The sequence below is a fragment of the Lepus europaeus genome, chromosome 5 (genome assembly GCF_033115175.1).
Source record: "Lepus europaeus isolate LE1 chromosome 5, mLepTim1.pri, whole genome shotgun sequence".
Lineage (NCBI taxonomy): Eukaryota > Metazoa > Chordata > Mammalia > Lagomorpha > Leporidae > Lepus > Lepus europaeus.
Window position 1 is genome coordinate 46,296,898 of NC_084831.1, and position 18,022 is coordinate 46,314,919.

At 42.2% G+C, this 18,022-nt stretch overlaps 1 protein-coding gene across 1 annotated transcript in view; it reads right to left on the reverse strand.

The window, feature by feature from the left end:
• The window catches only part of USP24 (ubiquitin specific peptidase 24), a 156,435-nt gene that overhangs the window by 32,706 nt on the left and 105,707 nt on the right, over window positions 1-18,022 (reverse strand). Inside the window, exons 38-44 of the mRNA XM_062191402.1 lie at window positions 17,422-17,582; window positions 9,923-9,984; window positions 7,607-7,798; window positions 6,514-6,631; window positions 3,898-4,042; window positions 1,303-1,422; window positions 606-731 (exon numbers count right to left, since the gene is read on the reverse strand). Coding sequence (XP_062047386.1) covers window positions 606-731; window positions 1,303-1,422; window positions 3,898-4,042; window positions 6,514-6,631; window positions 7,607-7,798; window positions 9,923-9,984; window positions 17,422-17,582 — 924 coding nt within the window. The remainder of the gene's footprint in view (window positions 1-605; window positions 732-1,302; window positions 1,423-3,897; window positions 4,043-6,513; window positions 6,632-7,606; window positions 7,799-9,922; window positions 9,985-17,421; window positions 17,583-18,022) is intronic.

The window sequence follows — 18,022 nt, forward strand, 5'->3', positions numbered from 1 at the left end:
ACAGGCGGAGGATTCACCAAGTGAGCCATGGCGCCGGCCCCTAAACAAATATTTCAAAGAACTAAAGAATGAGGAATATTCAAAGTAATTTAACATTTGCAAATTCTTAGAGGAGTTATGAATGACTATTTTCAATACTGTAATCATCTAAAACCAAGCACCAGTTTTAAGAATGGTATATCCAATTCAGGTTCCTGGCATTGGGATTAGTCCAGAGCTAATAAAGACAAGAAATGGGGCTGGCACCGTGGTACAAGTTAATCTGCCTGTGGCGCCGGCATCCCATATGGGCACCACTTCCAGTACGGCTGCTTCACTTCCAAAGCAGTAGAAGATGGCCTGCGTGGGAGACCAGAAGCAGCTCCTGGCTCTTGGCTCCAGATCGGCCCAGCTCCAGCCATTGAGGCCAGCTGGGGAGTGACCCAGCAGATGGAAGACCTCTCTATCTGTCTCTCTCCCTCTGTCTGTAACTCTACCTCTCAAATAAATAAATAAAATCTTTTTTTTTTAAAAGATATTTAGTAAAGACAAGAAATTACTATCACAATGGAAAGAAAGTAGCTAAACTCCAAATATTTAATAGCTTGACATCTAAAAAGAGTTACCTTCCAAAAATTCTCAGGTACATAATACTGCAGCTTGCTTTCCATCAAATGCCCAAATAGAGACTGCACTTGGTAAAATACACTATCATCGGGGTTGTCCGTGTCATCATCCACTGAAAGCAATGACTAAAATGAAAAACAGAGTAAGTCAGAATTATGTAACTGCTTCACAAGGAACCTTGCCATGTGTACACATGAGCACCCACACTGCTATTTTAGAATGCTATCTGTGTCTGGATATGGGTATAGCTCTGCCTCTTTTTAGCTGCAATACTTCCTAGCTGATAAAATTAGAAACAAATCATCCCTTTGAACCTCCGTTTAAGTATGAAAGACTGGAAGCTGTAACACCAGGATCTCTATGAGAAGTAACTGTAATTGATACACATGGACTACTCTCAGAACCACTGCCTGCTGATCATAAGCCAGCTACTACTGTATTTCTGTAGTAACAGAGAGATGATACAGTTCTTAAATGTTACTTCTATTGAATAGAATTTGGAGTTCAAATCTGGAATCTGGAGTTCAAAAATCACATGAAGCTAAGCCCATCCATCATACAGGCAGCATATTACAACCACAGATTTACAGAAATGTGTGTTTATCAACACTATGTCTACACAGGTTTCAGAGGCTACGGAGAATCCCAGTGATGTCTACTTATTGGAAACCCAACAGGACAGAGGAAGGCAGTCACCTCGGGGAGCCCGGGCTGCATGTACAGCTGCTGGAAGACCGCATTCATGTAACAAGTCGCACCACCGTTCCTCAGCCCCACGAAGCCTGAGCTGGACCTGCTGTCCACCGGGGGAAGGTACTGGGGGAGAGAGCAACAGAAACAGTGCAGGAGGAGATGAGCACCTGCCGCAGGCACATTTCCACCACGGCCATGTGAGGTGTCTGAGAGAAAGATGAACTCTCAGACTCACCCATCCAGCACTGCAAAACTCATGTTACAAAACCCAGGTTTATAAAGCACTCCTGCAGACACCAAATAAAACAGTACTACCTCGATGTTTCTATTTTGTTCATAAAGTGCCTGGCATCGACAAGTGTGTGTGCGTTTATCCATTTATGTAGTCATGCACTCAGTCATCTGGTTATCATTTAACAAAAATTAAGGAAGGGCCTTCCATGTGCCAGGCACTGCACCTAGGATATGTCAGAAAGCAGGAACATACAAGGATCTTACTGCCTGGAAGGGTACACAAGCATGACTCAAGGGGACACACACACACGCACACACTTACAACCTGAGGTAGGATGCTGAAAAAAGGAGTAAGGGTCTGTGAAGTGTCCACCATGAAGAAGCCTAAGCAGTCTGGAAGGTCAAGGAAGGTTCATATTCATTCCTTTCTTCTTAAAGAAGGTAACATTCTTCTATCAAACTTCTTTTAACAAGCACACAATTACATGGGTAAGCGCTCTACTACCATTTCACTTACAGAGGTTTTGAAATAATGGAAAACCTAGTACAGTGCTTTTCTAGGTAGAAACAATTCAGAAAAGGCATCCTGGATGGCACTTCTCCAAGGAGAAAGGGTGTTGTAATCAGACACTTTGAAATGCTACAACAGGAGCTTGGCTCTCATGTATGACCAGCATCGTGTTGCCCACACACATCAAGTGCCTGCAGTCACCTAACACCAACCAGCCACCAAGAACCTGTAGTCACTAAATATTACACACTTTGCACTGGCACTCACAGCAGGAGCCTTGCCAGGATCTATCAACTCGGATTTATTTGTACAGTCCAAAGTACAGATTAAAAAAAAAAGGGTATCACACAATAAGAAAAATTGGTTCCCAGTAGTGGTAAAAAGTATTTCTCTAAGAAATATTTTATTCGTTAGGCTGGTATAGCCCCTGATTTACTAGAAAAACACAAAAATATTCATTTTAATCTGATTATGAAATAGGGGAATACAAAGGTAAAGCATTACAGACTAAAGCAGTATAAACTAAGTGTTTTGCTATCAAAACAGTTCCCAGTTTATGTGCTCTCACATTTCTAAGTTTTTCAAGTTTTATTTCCTTTACCGAGGACATCTTCCCCCACCTCTTTTCCTGTTTAACTTATATATTTCATAATATACAGGTCAGGTACATATAGGGTAAGTCTGACTTTCCAGGATGTTAGCAGAGAATGCAAAGGCAGCTTTTAAAATGTTCTCTCCCTCCTGGTCTGGGATTCCTGTGTACCCTCAATTTAGTTCCCTCTTGCAGACACTAAGCTGTGTATGGCCCCATTGGTTGATTCATGTTGTTCTCACTGCTGGAATGGAATGACCTTCTCACCTGGCCTCAACCGGCTCACCTGTCTTTAATGCTAAGTTTCAGGGTTCATCTTCTTTAAGAAGCCTCCTAAGACACCAGCAGCTGGTGGGGAAGTGCTTCTGTGTATTGGCAGAACATTCAGGATACATTTTATCTTACGTTGCACTGAAAGGATCTGCTTATGGGTCTCTTCCGGTATGCACCAACCTTCTTGGGGGCTGGGATCATATTTTCATTTTTGAGCTCCAGAAACCTAACCCCTCTTGTGTGCACAGTAAACTCAATTAAATCTTTGTAGAATCTAACTGAATAAAGACTGTGCTATGACACAGAAAATGTTTACTTGACTTTCTATCTCTAGTACCTGCACTATGCTTAGCATAAAGTGACTCAAAAATAGGTTGTGATGCTACCTTTCACTGAAGATAACTATTAAACACCTTGAAAATACTCCTCCTGGGGCTGGTGCTGTGGCATTTTGAGTAAAGCTGCTGCCTGTGGTGCCAGCATCCCACATGGACACTGGTTCGAGACCTGGTTGCTCCACTTACAATCCAGCTCCCTGCTTATGTGTGTGGGAAAGCAGAGGAAGATGGCCCGAGTACATGGGCCCCTGCACCCACATGGGAGACCTGGAAGAAGCTCCTGGCTCCAGCCTGGCTCAGCTCTGGCCATTGTGGCCATCTGGGAAGTGAATAGCAGATGGAAGATCTCTCTCTTTCTCCCTCTTTCTCTCTTTCTGTAACTCTTGCAAATAAATAAATCTTAAAAAAAAAAAAAGAAAAGAAAAAAACACAAAATATTCTTCCTCTTTAACTAAAAGGGTATGTACGTCTTGCAGTGGACTCTGGTATGTTGGTGTGATGCTGTAATTTATAGTTGATTTGAATACCTGAGCATTGCAAGCAAAAAAATACATTTTTTGTGCTTAGGAAACCATAAACACAGTCTTAAAACTACATGTTTAAGAGGTCATTCAAAAAACATTACGTGCATCAAATTCTAGAACACTTACATCAAACTCTTTGGTAAGGGCAGGGTCAGGCTGATGATGCATAGACAGTAGTTCTTTCGTAATAATTTGAAGATTTGAAGGTGAGCTATCAGCCAACATTACAAGGACTTCATAGGCTGCCAGTCGGCTATTTACTGTACTACACCTAAAGACAAAAGATACAGGTCTATTTCAGCAATGAATAATCAACTTCAATACCTCACTAATTCAGTCAACATTTGAGACCCAAGTGTAAAAGCTGCAATTCCTCAAACACTGCTAAGTCAAGTCTGGCCAGTCTAGCCATCTCGAGGTCGGAAGAGCAGGATGAATATGGCCCAACGACAAAGTGCCAGTCTAGCAATCTCGAGGTCGGAAGAGCGGGGGGATGAATATGGCCCAACGACAAAGTGCCAGTCTGGCCATCTCGAGGTCGGAAGAGCGGGGGGATGAATATGGCCCAACGACAAAGTGCCAGTCTAGCCATCTCGAGGTCGGAAGAGCGGGGGATGAATATGGCCCAACGACAAAGTGCCAGTCTAGCCATCTCGAGGTCGGAAGAGCGGGGGATGAATATGGCCCAATGACAAAGTGGAAGAATTCTTTCATGGCTTGTTGCACAGCATTCTTCCTAGGAAATACAGTAGCAACAATGGATGGGAAAGAGTCTGAAACTTTATAATAAACACTGCCTGGAAATAACTATCTTTCAATTAAAGTAGGTAGGCAAAAGATTTTTGTGGCTATTATCCTAAAATCTGAAAATCTACTTGGCAGAAAAAGAAAGCTATGCAATTCAGAAGACACGCATGTATATTTTATGTTCCTGAAGATCAAAATTCTTCAAGGACACAATCAATTTCCCTCTTTGCTGAATAAGATGGAAACAGAAGTATGTACTTTGCCAATCAATTTGTTTAAAGTGACATAAAAGAAAATTAGCATGCACTGTGCAGGAAACCAAAGGCTTCCTTTACTGCCCCCTTTTCAGTTGAAATCACTTCAGGGTGGACAGCAATTTCTCACTGTAACCAAGCCAACCTTGTATCACCAAGGGGGGCACAGGTTAGGAAGGCTACACAGAAAAGAGGACATCCAACTCTGAGAGGAGTGCGTAGTGTTACTGTGACGGAAGAGTGGTGTTACTTCCGAAGAAAGTTCTGAATACTTTAAGTCTCTTTCTGGCTTTAAGGTTTTGGCAAGAAAAGGTTAAGTCACTTGGATAAATGAATGTCATTCAGGACCTCAGAAAAGAATGAAACAGAACACCTTTTTTTTTCTATTCAAGGTACCACAGATGATTAAAAAACAAAAGAAAACAAAAATACTTCCTATAGATGGAGGTTTTTTTTTTTTTTTTTTTTTTTTTTTTTTTTTTGACAGGCAGAGTGGATAGTGAGAGAGAGAGAGAGACAGAGAGAAAGGTCTTCCTTTTTGCCGTTGGTTCACCCTCCAGTGGCCGCTGCGGCCAGTGCATCTCGCTGATCCGAAGCCAGGAGCCAGGTGCTTCTCCTGGTCTCCCATGGGGTGCAGGGCCTAAGCACCTGGGCCATCCTCCACTGCCTTCCTGGGCCATAGCAGAGAGCTGGCCTGGAAGAGGGGCAACCGGGACAGAATCCGGCGCCCCAACCGAGACTAGAACCCGGTGTGCCGGCGCCACAAGGTGGAGGATTAGCCTGTTGAGCCACAGCACCGGCCAGAGGTATTACTTTTAATAAAAATAAAATTTACTTTATGTTTACTGAAAAATCAAAATACTCATGTATTTCTGTTGCTTTAATGAAAGTCTCCCACGGAACTGGCATACAACTGCCTACCCCGAAGACTGGGGCAAGACTGGGGACAGAGGGATGTCCTGAAAGTTCTAAGGAAGGGCTCATTAAACGATAGCAGATTCTGCTAACAAGAAATCTCTAGATAGAGAAATATTTATGTGTGAAAAGGTAATTCTTAAGATTCCACAGAATATTGCTTAGCCTCACCCATTTCAATAACCTCTGAAATTGTACAGGATATTTTCAGTGTAAATACCAAACTCTCAGTTTCTTCAGGATTATTTGATTAACTCTGCTTTTCATGAGAAAAGAACAAAGTGAGACTGAAAGCAAATGAGATGGTAGCTTGCAGCTGCCTCCTGCTCCTATCTCCAAGGGTATAAATAAACATCACTCATGGCTAACATTACAAAGGGATCTTTCCAATTTCTACCATAAAAATTAACACAAAATTTGTTCTGAAGTTATGACTGTCATAAATCACTAGTAGTTGCAATTATCAGAATGTGGTCAATACTCAGAAGGTTCAACCCCAAGTGCAAACCCCCAAGACTTTCCTTTCACTTTGGACACAGGATGTCACAGCCTTTGTCCCTCCTGGAACATGTCAGCCGTCTGACTACACACCCTCCCATCTGGATGATGGCAGCGGCACCAGCACCCGTGCTCAGCGCTTTCTGTGCCCCGGGCAGGCTTCATCCTAAGCCCACTCATGTGCGTTTCCCTTCACAGTGTATAATACCTCATCAGATACACAGACTCACAACATGGAAGGCAAACTCCAAGTTAAGAAAATCTTTTTGGACTAAAGTTTCGAATGAGAATTTTTACCAAAACTGAACACAACGTGCATTTTCCATACTTTGGATGAAAGTCCTGTTGACTGATGGCGGCACTGCCGGCTGGAGAATGACTATTTAAAATAATTCTAGAAGCTCGGAAAAGGAAGTCATCTAATAATGGCTTAATGAGTGATGAACCTGGAACAGAGCATAAATCCACGTTGAGGGTGATCATACATTTTAATTCAGGGATCCTGTCTTCACTTTCCTACCACACAGGCAAAGGCACCCCTGCCACCCAACAGCAGAGCATTTGGCTCAAGTTTATGATTAATTTTTCAGTGCTGACTACGTGGCAGGGCTCTGTGTGGTGGAGGGGCCGGGGGACAGGATATAAGCACAGATCCATGAGGATGCCTGCCTTCACGAGCCCAGGACACAGTGAAAGGGGTCAAGCTTTCATTTTATAAACAAGTGCCAAGTATACCACGAGGCAGAACCATCTGAATAAATGATTAATTTGTATTCTGGGCACAGGCAAGCCCACATAAGGGTTTTTAAGAGTCTGGAAACCCTGCTTTTTTCAGGAAAAAATGATATGCTTCTCTCCTGGGTTGAGAATCACTCTTTTCCATGTATTCCCTGGTAGCCAAGATTTTGTACAGCAGAGTTTGTATTACAAAAGTGATATTTAATTTTTGAATTGTTTTATGAATAGCTGATAGTAAACATGTTTCTGTAAATTACATGTGTACTCCAGGAGAATCTCCTCTGGACCCTGTCAAGGGGGATGGTGGAGCGGTTGGGGGCAATCTTCCCAGGTGAAAGTCACCCTTAACAGTAGTAAGACATACAGTAAATTAGATACTACAAAGTACATAACAGCAAAATGAGAAATACCTACTTCGAATTGTAACTGTTACTTGGTATTAAGAATTCATGCTATTCAACCATCTGGAACACCACAACATTCCCTAGGCAGTTAAATGATACAGGTGAGATACACCTTAAGTTGATTATCCATTAAAATTCCAGACTGTTTTCTACCACCTGAAGGGTCAATTCTCCATGGAACATTTAGCACCTGTATTATTTTTCCAATTTCACACAACACTGTGGCAATGACGGAGACCTGAGGTTTGCTGCCACACGGTAAGACGGAGCAATAATTACCAAGCATTTCCTTTTCTGCCCCACAGAGTGAAAGAAGGGTCTTAATGAGCCGTAAGTGTCCTGCCAGCAAGATGTTGTCTGCTTCACTGGTCTCACACTCCGCTGTGCGATTAGGCTCGAAGTTATCCAGCCAAGTAATCTCATCTTCAAGCATGGTAGCTGGGCTGATTCTCAGCTGCTCCATTTCTGAAGCTGAAAGGGAAAACACCATACTCTTTACAGAGAAAGAAGGACCTGATGTCAGAGTCAAAGTCGTGAGCTAAAGTCGACTTCTGATTGTTCCCATCTCGAAAACCCGTCATGAACCAACAGGAGGCTCCAGCTCTCTGGTCTCTCACGGAGGCTCTGGAGACACCTTCATGCGTAAAGCAACAAAGCTGCTCGCTCCCCTGTGCACGGAAGACAGAGGACACTCCTCACTCTGCACAAGCGCCGAGTGACGCAGGCGTCCCAGGGAGCAGAGCTTTCTGGAGAAGGAAGCAAGTGTTACCTAAGCCAAGGGAGGGAGGAGCTCTGCCAAGGAGAAAAAGGGCAGCAATACAGCAGCCGGAGGTCAGGTTTCTAAACAAGGAGTCAAACTCCGGGTCATTTTGTATTAAGTATCTCATTTTCCCCTTTCCACAAGGATTAAAGCAAAATTCCATATTGGAAGTAGGGATTAAGGAGCAGAGGAAGAGTGACTGTGATCTACTCCCACTGCACTGCACAGAGAAGCCAGCAGGGGCTCCTCATGAAGTGAAGATGCACACTTCAGGGCCACAGTGAGCTGGACTGGCTGCACCTAGGAACCCTGCCTCTACTGCTTACTGTGTGACCCCATTTCTCTTTTTATACAATGGTGCAGGCTTCTGGAAAATATTATCAAATTGGCAAATAGTATGAGTTTCAAGACAAATTCCCTAGAATTAAATCCTCCAACCCCAAAGATCCTATAAGAAATTCTGGATCCCTCAATTATCGGACACCAAGACAGAGAGTCTACCCTAATAAACATTCATTTGTTCCAAAGTTGTATATGTTTAGCAATTCTTGATTCCAGTCCTCAAAAAGCACACTAGGAGAGTAAAACCTTGATGGCTGCCACCCAGCCGTCACTGAAGCCTGGCTGAAAAACCTAATGTTAAGCTAGATTGTGAAAATAAACAAACCCTTAAGGTGAACAGCTAAAATTTACATAGGGCATTCCAAGATACTTTTGTATGATTTAAGGGTAAGTGCAGATGATAAAAATCTTAACACACCAACAGAATTTCTAACAGTGACACTACAACCGTATAATTAACTATCACTATCACTATGCCTCAATAGAGACTCCCTTTCTTTCAATGATCAACCTTTAAAATTGCCAGAATAGATTATACTGGAGAGAAAGACCCTTATCAATAGTTCTGTAATTAAATATGAGCCTTTGACACTTTTTAAAAATCAACAAAGCAGGGCAAGTGGTTGGTGTTGTTGGCATTCCATATCAGAGTGTCTAGGTTTGAATCCTAGCACATTTCTGCATCCAGCTTCTTGCTAATGCAGGCATCAGACAATGGCTCAAGTACTCGGGTCTGCATTGCCGAGGGGGAGCAGTGAATTGAGTTCTGGACTCACGGGTCTGGCCTGGCCCAGTTCTGGCTGCTGCAGGCTTTTGGGGGAGTGAACCAGAACATGGGAGATCTTTGACTGTCATATGTCTGTCTCTCTTTCAAATAAAAATAAATTAATTTTTTTAAAAGACAAAAACAAAACAACAAATCCTCAACACATAACATATATAGTTGAGTATAACAGAATAAGAGCTCAATGGTACACAAATTTATATGTAATAATTTTTAAGAAAACAAAATTCAACTTAACAAATATTTTTTAGTTTTTCTTTATTTGAAAGGCCAAAAAAAGGGGAGGGGAGAGGGTGGGTGGAGAGAAGAGGAACAAAAGGATAGAGAGCTTCCATTCGTTGGTTCACCTCCTAAATGTCCCCAACAGCCAGGGGTGGATCAGGCTGAAGCCAGGAGCCCAGAATTCAATCTGGGTCTCCCATGCGGGTGGCAGGATCCAAGTACTTGAGCTACCTATCACCTGCTGTCCCCAGGGTGTACATTAGCAAGAAGCTGGGCTAGAATAGAGTAGCTAGAACCTGAGTCAGGCACTCCATATCAGATGCAAGTATCCCAAGTAGTGACTTAACTGCAGAGCCATACCTTCTCCTAAAATTCAACTTAAAGCAATAATTATAACCTCATTTACAACTGAGATATTTAAGTCAGATTACAAATGCCCATCTGGCTTTCTCCCACCCTCCCTAATCAAAGTTAGGGGTTTACTTACTTGTCAGATCATCTAATAACTGGCACCTTAAATCAAAATACTCCATACACTGAGATAATAATCTAAAAAACAGATAGATTCCAGTTACACAATTGACACTCTTCCTAAGCATAAGATAAAACTACTTTATATTAATTTAAATTCTGTATTTCAGCACAAATTACATCAGTAATTTTACTAAAACAGACAGGAGTAACAGTATAAAGATAGAGGGAAACCTACTAAATCTATCACATTTTTAAGTAACATGAACAGATCACATACATAATGCACTGATCATATTCATTCATTCAAATAGCAACCAACACTTACTAAGTACCTATCAAATACCTGAAACTATTTCAGGAAAACGGTGAACAAAAGAAAAAGGGAGACAGACAGCAAATAACAAATAGACGTACGTGCCAAGTGGTGACAAGTACTACGAAGAAATATGTAGCAGAGTAAGAGGACAAAGAGACAGGAAAGTTGTTTTATGCAGAATCATCAAGGAAGCTTTTTCTGCAATTATAACAGTTTTCAATACAGGTTTTAGAATCAGACACTGGTTCTAATCTTGGCTCCACTACTTATAGCTGGGTGTCCATGGACAACTTACTTCACTTTCATCTCTTAGTTTTCTCTCTTTTTTTTTTTATTTGACAGGTAGAGTTATAGATATGAGGGAGAGAGACAGAGAGAAAGGTCTTCCTTCCGTTGGTTCACTCCCCAAGTGGCCGCTATGGCCGGCGCTGTGCTGATCTGAAGCCAGGAGCTGGGTGCTTCCTCCTGGTCTCCCATGCGGGTGCAGGGCCCGAGCACTTGGGCCATCCTCCACTGCCCACCCAAGCCACAGCAGAGAGCTGGACTGGAAGAGGAGCAACCGGGACTAGAACCCGGAGCCCATATGGGATGCCGGCGCCACAGGTGGAGGATCAACCAAGTGAGCCGTGGCGCCGGCCCAGTTTTCTAATTTCTAAAATAAAAACACATGCATATACACAAACATAAATAAAAGGCCCACACATGGACTAATGATGAGAATATATAATGAACCAAGAATTATGGTTAAAAAAGATGGACATGAAACTGTCAAACTCATTTGGCTATTCTGAAGATTAAGTGACAAACGTATGTAAAGAATTTATCACTCTGTGTGGCACTCAGTGGGCTCATGGTAAGTGCTGTTATCATCATCACTATTAGGAGCAAACATACCACACATGGGCACTAGACATAATTTTTGAAATTACACAAACACACAAAGATTCAATTTCATGTGAAATTAAACAGCTCTATAATCAATGTATTTTAAAAAGAGATTCTTTGATGGTACATGTTTAAAATTTCATCTTAGACTTTCTGCTTCTTTCCCAAGCTTAGGGGAATCTAATATCACATCAAAATTCTTAAAATTCAGTTATGTTAAATAAACTGACCCTCTCTACAAGGATGCCCAGCAGCTTTATCTTCTTAAAAGTGGCTTGAACATTTAAACTCAGAACCAGTGGTCTTTCAGATAAAAGAACCATCTGTTTAGTAATATTTTAGCTAGGAAACATTAGAATTCTAAAGTAAAAAAATGTACAAGAGCAAATAAAGAAATTCCTATGGCGTTTTTTTAAAAAAAAATTTTTTTTTTGACAGGCAGAGTGGACAGTGAGAGAGAGAGACAGAAAGGTCTTCCTTTGCCGTTGGTTCACCCTCCAATGGCCACCACAGCCAGCGCATGGCGCTGATCCGAAGCCAGGAGCCAGGTGCTTCTCCTGGTCTCCCTTGTGGGTGCAGGGCCCAAGCACTTGGGCCATCCTCCACTGTACTCCTGGGTCACAGCAGAGAGCTGGCCTGGAAGAGGGGCAACCGGGACAGAATCCGGTGCCCCAACCGGGACTAGAACCTGGTGTGCCGGCAGCCGCAGGCAGAGGATTAGCCTATTGAGCTGTGGCGCCGGCCTCCTATGGCTTTTAATGTGCATATCTACTGGGGGAAAACCATTCTCTGGAATTTGGAATGTATAGTTAACACCTCTTTCAGTTTAAATCTTGATGGCAGACTCATAACAAAAGTTTCAGTTACTTTTTAAAAAAAGATTTATTTATTGATTTGAAAGTCACACAGCAAGAAGGATCTTCCATTTGCTGGTTTACTCCCCAAATGGCCACAACAGCTGCAGCTGGGCCAGGCTGAAGCTAGGACCCAGGAGCTTCTCCCAGGTCTCTCATGTGGGTACAGGTGCCCAAGTACCTTGGGCTATCTTCTGCTGCTTTCCCAGGCACATTAGCAGGGAGCTGGATCAGAAGGACAGCAGCCAGGCCTCCAAACGGCTTCACTACCTTTTAAACACTTGTAAATCATCCACAAAAATCTTATCTCAGAAACCAAAAGCCAGACTGTTTTCTTTGAAAATTAAATGCTTCAAAATACTATTGTCTTGAGACTTAGATTTGTGGGCAAGGATCTTCTATATAGAAATATTAGAAAGAGCATGAGATGGGCCAGTGCTGTGGCGTTGCAGGTAAAGCCACCTCCTGCAGTGCAGACATCCCATGTGGGTGCCAGTTCAAGTCCCAGCTGCTCTACTTCCACTACAGATCTCTTCTACGGCCTGGAAAAGCAGTAGAAGACGGCAGAAGTCTGTGGGCCCCTGTACCTACGTGGGAGACCCGGAGGAAGCTCCTGGCCCAGCTCCGTCCGTTGCGGCCATCTGGGGAGTAAATCAGTAGATGAAAGACCTCCCTCTCTTTCTCTCTGCCTTTTCTTCTCTGTAACTCTACCTTTCAAGTAAATAAATAAATCTTTAAAAACAAACAAACAAAAAACTGAAAGACTGCTTCTCAGCCTTTTGGCTAAGATCAAGTGAAAAAAAAAAGAGCATGAGAACATAACAAATACTGACATACACTTTAATGTTAATCCTATAATGAAGACTTACAAAAAACATTTATCAAGGAAATTCTGTAGATTATACATGTAGAAAATAGTTACTAAAAAAGTCAAGGATGGTTCAAAGAAGAAATCACAAAGGAAATCAGTAATATCTTGACATAAATAAAAATAAAAATGCAACATAACAGAAGTTATTGGATACATTCAAAACCAAGGAAGATAACAAATCAACCATCTAATTTCTCACCTTAAGAAACTAGGAAAAAGACACACTAAATCCCAAGCTAGCAGAAGCAAGGAAATAATAAAGATTAGAGAGGAAATAAGTAAAACAAAGAGTAGAAAAACAATACAAAAATGTGTGAAACCAAAAGTTGGTTCTTGAAAAAGATAAAAAAAACTGACAAAAGTTGGCGTAGACTAAGAAAAAAAAGGAAGCAGGGACATTACTACAGAAATAAAAAGGTTTCTAAGACAGCAAGTAGTGTAAGCAACTGGTTGCCAACAAACTGAATAATCCAGATGAAACAAATTCCTCAAAAAGCAAAACCTGCCAAGACAAAAGCAGGAAGAAATAAAAAAATGCTGAGTAGACCTATGACTAGGAGGGAGATGGATCAGTAATAAAAACCACTCAACAAAGCAACACTCTGGATCAGACGGCTTCCTGGTGAACTCCACCAAGCATGTAATGAAGAGTTAACGCCAACCCTCAAATTCTTTTAGAAAAACTGAAGAGCAAGTAACACTTCTCAACTCCTTGTATGAGGCCTGCATTACCATGTCACCAAAGCTAGACAACAAAAACACTGCAGGAAAACTAAGACTAACATCCCTTAACATGCTGATGCAAAAATCCTCAACAAAATACTAGCAAAACAGAACATTTAAAGCATAGACCATGAACAAGGGGGATCCATTCCTAGAATGCAAGGATGAGCCCACATGAAAATCACTGTAATAACACATTCACAGAAGAAGGAAAAAACAATCACCTCACTTGATGTAGATAAAGCATTTGATAACACTTAACACTCTTTCATGAGAAAAACACTCAAACTGGAAAGAGGAACAAGGTGGCTGCTTTTACACTTCTAGTCAATATAATGTCAAAACTTCTAGCTGGAGCAATTCCTCAAGAAAAAGAAATAAAGGCATTCAAATTGGAAAGGAATAGATGAAATTGTTTGCTTCTAACATGATCTTTTTTAAAAAAGATTTATTTATTTATTTGAAAGGCAGGGTTGCAGAGGCAGAAGTAGAGACAGAGGCAGAGAGAGAGAATCTTCCATTCACCGGTTCACTTCCTAAATGGCTGCAACAGCTGGAGCTGGGCCAATCCAAAGCCAGGAGCCAAGAGGTTCTTCTGGGTGTCACATGTAGGTGTAGGGGCCCAAGGACTTCAGCCATCCTCCACTGTGCTCCCAGACCATAGCAGAGAGCTGGATTGGAAGTGGAGCAGCCAGGACTCAAATATGGATGCCAGCACTGCAGGTGGTGGCTTTACTTGCTAAGCCACAGCACTGGCCCCAGATAACATCATTTTATATGTAGAAAATCCTAAAGATCACACACACACATAAACCTGTCAGAACTAATAAACATACTTGGAAAAGTTGCAGGACACAAAACCAACACTCAAAAATCAGTTGTGGGGCAGGCATTTAGTCTAGTAGTTCAGGCACCCACATCCCACATTCAAGTGCATGAGTTCAGTTCTGACTTTTGACTACAGTTTAATACTGATGGGGACCCTGGGAGGCAATGCTAATTGGTAACTGGGTTCCTACCACTCATGTGGGAGACCTGGTTCTCAGCTCCAGTCCCTAATGGGAAGCTGTTCAGCATCCTGGCTGCCCCCAACACATACACCCAAGTCCACCAGGTGTATCTTTCTCTCTCTCTCAAAAAAAAAAAAAAAAAAAAAAAAATTCAGTTTCATTTCTTACAATAGTAACAAACAGTCTGAAAAAGCAATCAAGAAAACAATACCATTTATAGTAGCATCAAAAAGAACAAAAGACTTACAAATTAACTTAACCAAGAAAATGAAATACTTACACAGCAAAAACTATAAACATAAACACTGCTGAAAGAAATTAAAGATGACATAAACAAATGGAAAGATAGCCTGAGTTCACATTTGGGAGACTAAATCTTGTTTAGGTGTCAATACTACCCAAATTTATGTACTGAGTTAATAAATCCCTTATCAAAATCTCAGTGACATTTGTAGAAAGAGAAAAACCCATCCCAAAATTCACAAGGGACTGCAAAGGGACCTAAACAGTCACAACAATCTTGAAGAACAAGTCGGAGGACTTATGCCTCCTGGTTGCAGTCACTGAGATGCCACTGTGATCAAGAGTGTGGACTAGCGTGAAGACAGGTGTCCAGACCAACAGAACACGGAAATAACAGAAGCAATCGAAATAAAGAACTCAAAATTAATCTTTGCATTTACAATCAAGCAATTTTCAGCAAGAATGCCAAAACTCTTCAATGAGGAAAGGACAATCTTTTCAAAAAACGGTGCTGGGAAAACTAGGTATCACCTGGAAAAGGATAAAGCTGGACTCTTACCTAACACCATATACAAAACTTCAATTAAACTAGATCAAATTCCCAAATAAATGAGCTAGAACTGTCGGATCTTTAGAAGAAAACACAGGGGGAAAAGCTTTATGACTCGGGATTTGGCAAATGTTTTGGATATGCCACCAAAAGCACTGATGAAAAAAGAAAAACTGGAATACCCCGGACTTTACCAAAAGCAAAAAACTTGTGTAACAAGGTAGGAAAATATCTGCTCATCATGTATTTAATAAGGGATTAAGATCTAGGACACATTAAAAAAAAAAAGAAACTCAAAAAAGTAATCCAATGTAAAATGGGCAAAGGCCTTAAATAGAGACGTCTCCAAAGAACAGGTGCGCATAATGAGATGCTCAACATCACTTAGCACGGAAATGCAAATCAAAACCACAAAGAGATACCATTCTGCACTTACTAGGACCACTACTACCAACAATAAAACAACAAACAACAATCCAAGAGCTTGCTGGGATGGGGAGGAGTCCAGCACATCTGCACAGCTGGTAGGAAAGTACAATGGGATGGCCACTGTGGGAAACACAGGTGGGTCCTCAGAGTTACCAGGCAGCCTAGGCCTAGCAGCCTGGGCCTCAAGAAGACAGCCTACAGGACTGAAAAGGGGTCGCAGCATTATTCACCACGGCCAAAACCCAAACATCCAAGTGTAGATGAATGTATAAGGAAATACAGTCTTCACACAGACATTATTCAGCCTTTACAAGGAAGACATTTTGATACATGCTACAACTCAGGTAAACCTTGAGGACATTATGCTAAGAAATAAAACAGACACAAGGGAAAACATACACACGAGTGCACCTATACGAAGTACCTAGAGTAGTCAAATTCATGAAGACAACAGTAGAATGCTGGCTGCTCCGGGCTAGATGGAGGGAGGATGAGGCACCTACTGTTCAGTGAGTACAAAGTTCATTTTGAGATAACGAAAAAGTTCCGGATATGGACGGTGGTGTTGGTTGCATAACAATGTGTATGTACTTAATGCCCCTGACTTGAACCCTTAAAAATGGTTGAAATAGTAAAACTTTTGTTTTGTATGTTTTGTCGCAGAAAAAAACTGAGTCCAGGCTTGGACACTTATATGTTAGAGTACCCCCTCTAGGACTCTAACTTAAAAAGCATACACTCAGGGGGCCAGTACTGTGGCACAGCAGGTTAAAGCCCTGGCCTGAAGCAAGGCATCCCATACAGGTGCTGATTCTAGTCCCGGCTGCTCCACTTCTGATCCAGCTCTCTGCTATGGCCTGAGAAAGCAGTAGAGGATGGCCAAGTCCTTGGGCGCCTGCACCCACGCTCCTGGCGTCGGATTAGTGCAGCTCTGGCCATTGCGGCCATCTGGGTTGTGAACCAGAGGATGGAAGACCTTTCTCTCTGTCTCTACCTCTCTCTGTAACTCTGTCTTACAAATAAATAAAGTAAATCTTTTTTTTTTTTTTTAATCATAAACATAGATCTCCATGGCACCTATCAGCCCCATGGCAGGGGCTGTCTGGTGAGGCTGAGCTGGAGAAAGCCACGTAGCTTGAGGCTGATGTGCAACCTGCACCTCCTCCCCTGGGCCTAGGTTTAAGAACACGTGGCATGCAGATGAGTCGGCAGAGACAAGGTGTGGCAGGCAGAAGGGACTTGCCTGAGCCACGCAATGAGCCTGGACCAGGAGTTCAGGCATGTCTGAAGCCAAGAAAGCACGCTGGGAGGACACCCCAGCTACCTCTCGAAATGGAGCTATGAAGCATCGGGGCCAAGAAAGTGACACACAGGTGGACAGAAGCAGTGTGACCTCTGCACAGGGACCTGGCTCACTAAAACTGGCGACGATGGAGAAGAAAGCCTGGTAGTGTTTCCTCAAATCTCCTGTTCCGAATGGAGAGAAAAACACAAACCCCACTTTCAAGGAGATGTCAGAAGAAGGAAGGAGAAACTCCATTACCTCAATTAGGTACTGAGGACTTTAGGGGAGCAGAACACACAGTATTTACTCTTTGTTTACTGTGAGCTTTTTCATCATCATGACGCACCTCTGGTTGACGCCTCTCATTATACTGGTTGGGGACCAGAGAGGCAGCTGAGCTGTGAGAATGACACCCAGGAGAAACTGATTTGGCTTCTGCACGTCTGGGTGAGCAGAAGTGTCCGTCTGGCTCAGAGTGTACAGCTGATCACAGGCAACCCGGCGAATCTGAAATGACAGATACCAGCCTGCACTGAGACTGCTCCAAAGTGATTCTCCTCCCAAGACCACACTACTTACCCAGGGCACGGGACCATACTGCAAGGCACAAGTGCTTCAAGTTTTAATGGTAACATTTCCATTGAATAAACTAGGACTAATTAAAAATAAGTGTGGTTTGTAAGCTGATTTCTTAAATTATTCTACTTAATAAGCTAATGTAAATGAAAACAAGAAAAACCTCTTGAGAAGTTACTTTTCAAGGTCACATCTAAAGGAAGTTTATAGTTTGAAGTTGTTCTTCCTGAATTTTCCCAGTATGTTGACACTTAATGCCAGCTGCCTTTGCGAGCTGCAGTTGCTGCACACCAGCCATAACGTTAGATCTGTTACAAACACACACGAATCCTAACTCTGGCCTCCTAACTTTTGGTGGGATATGGAAGGGG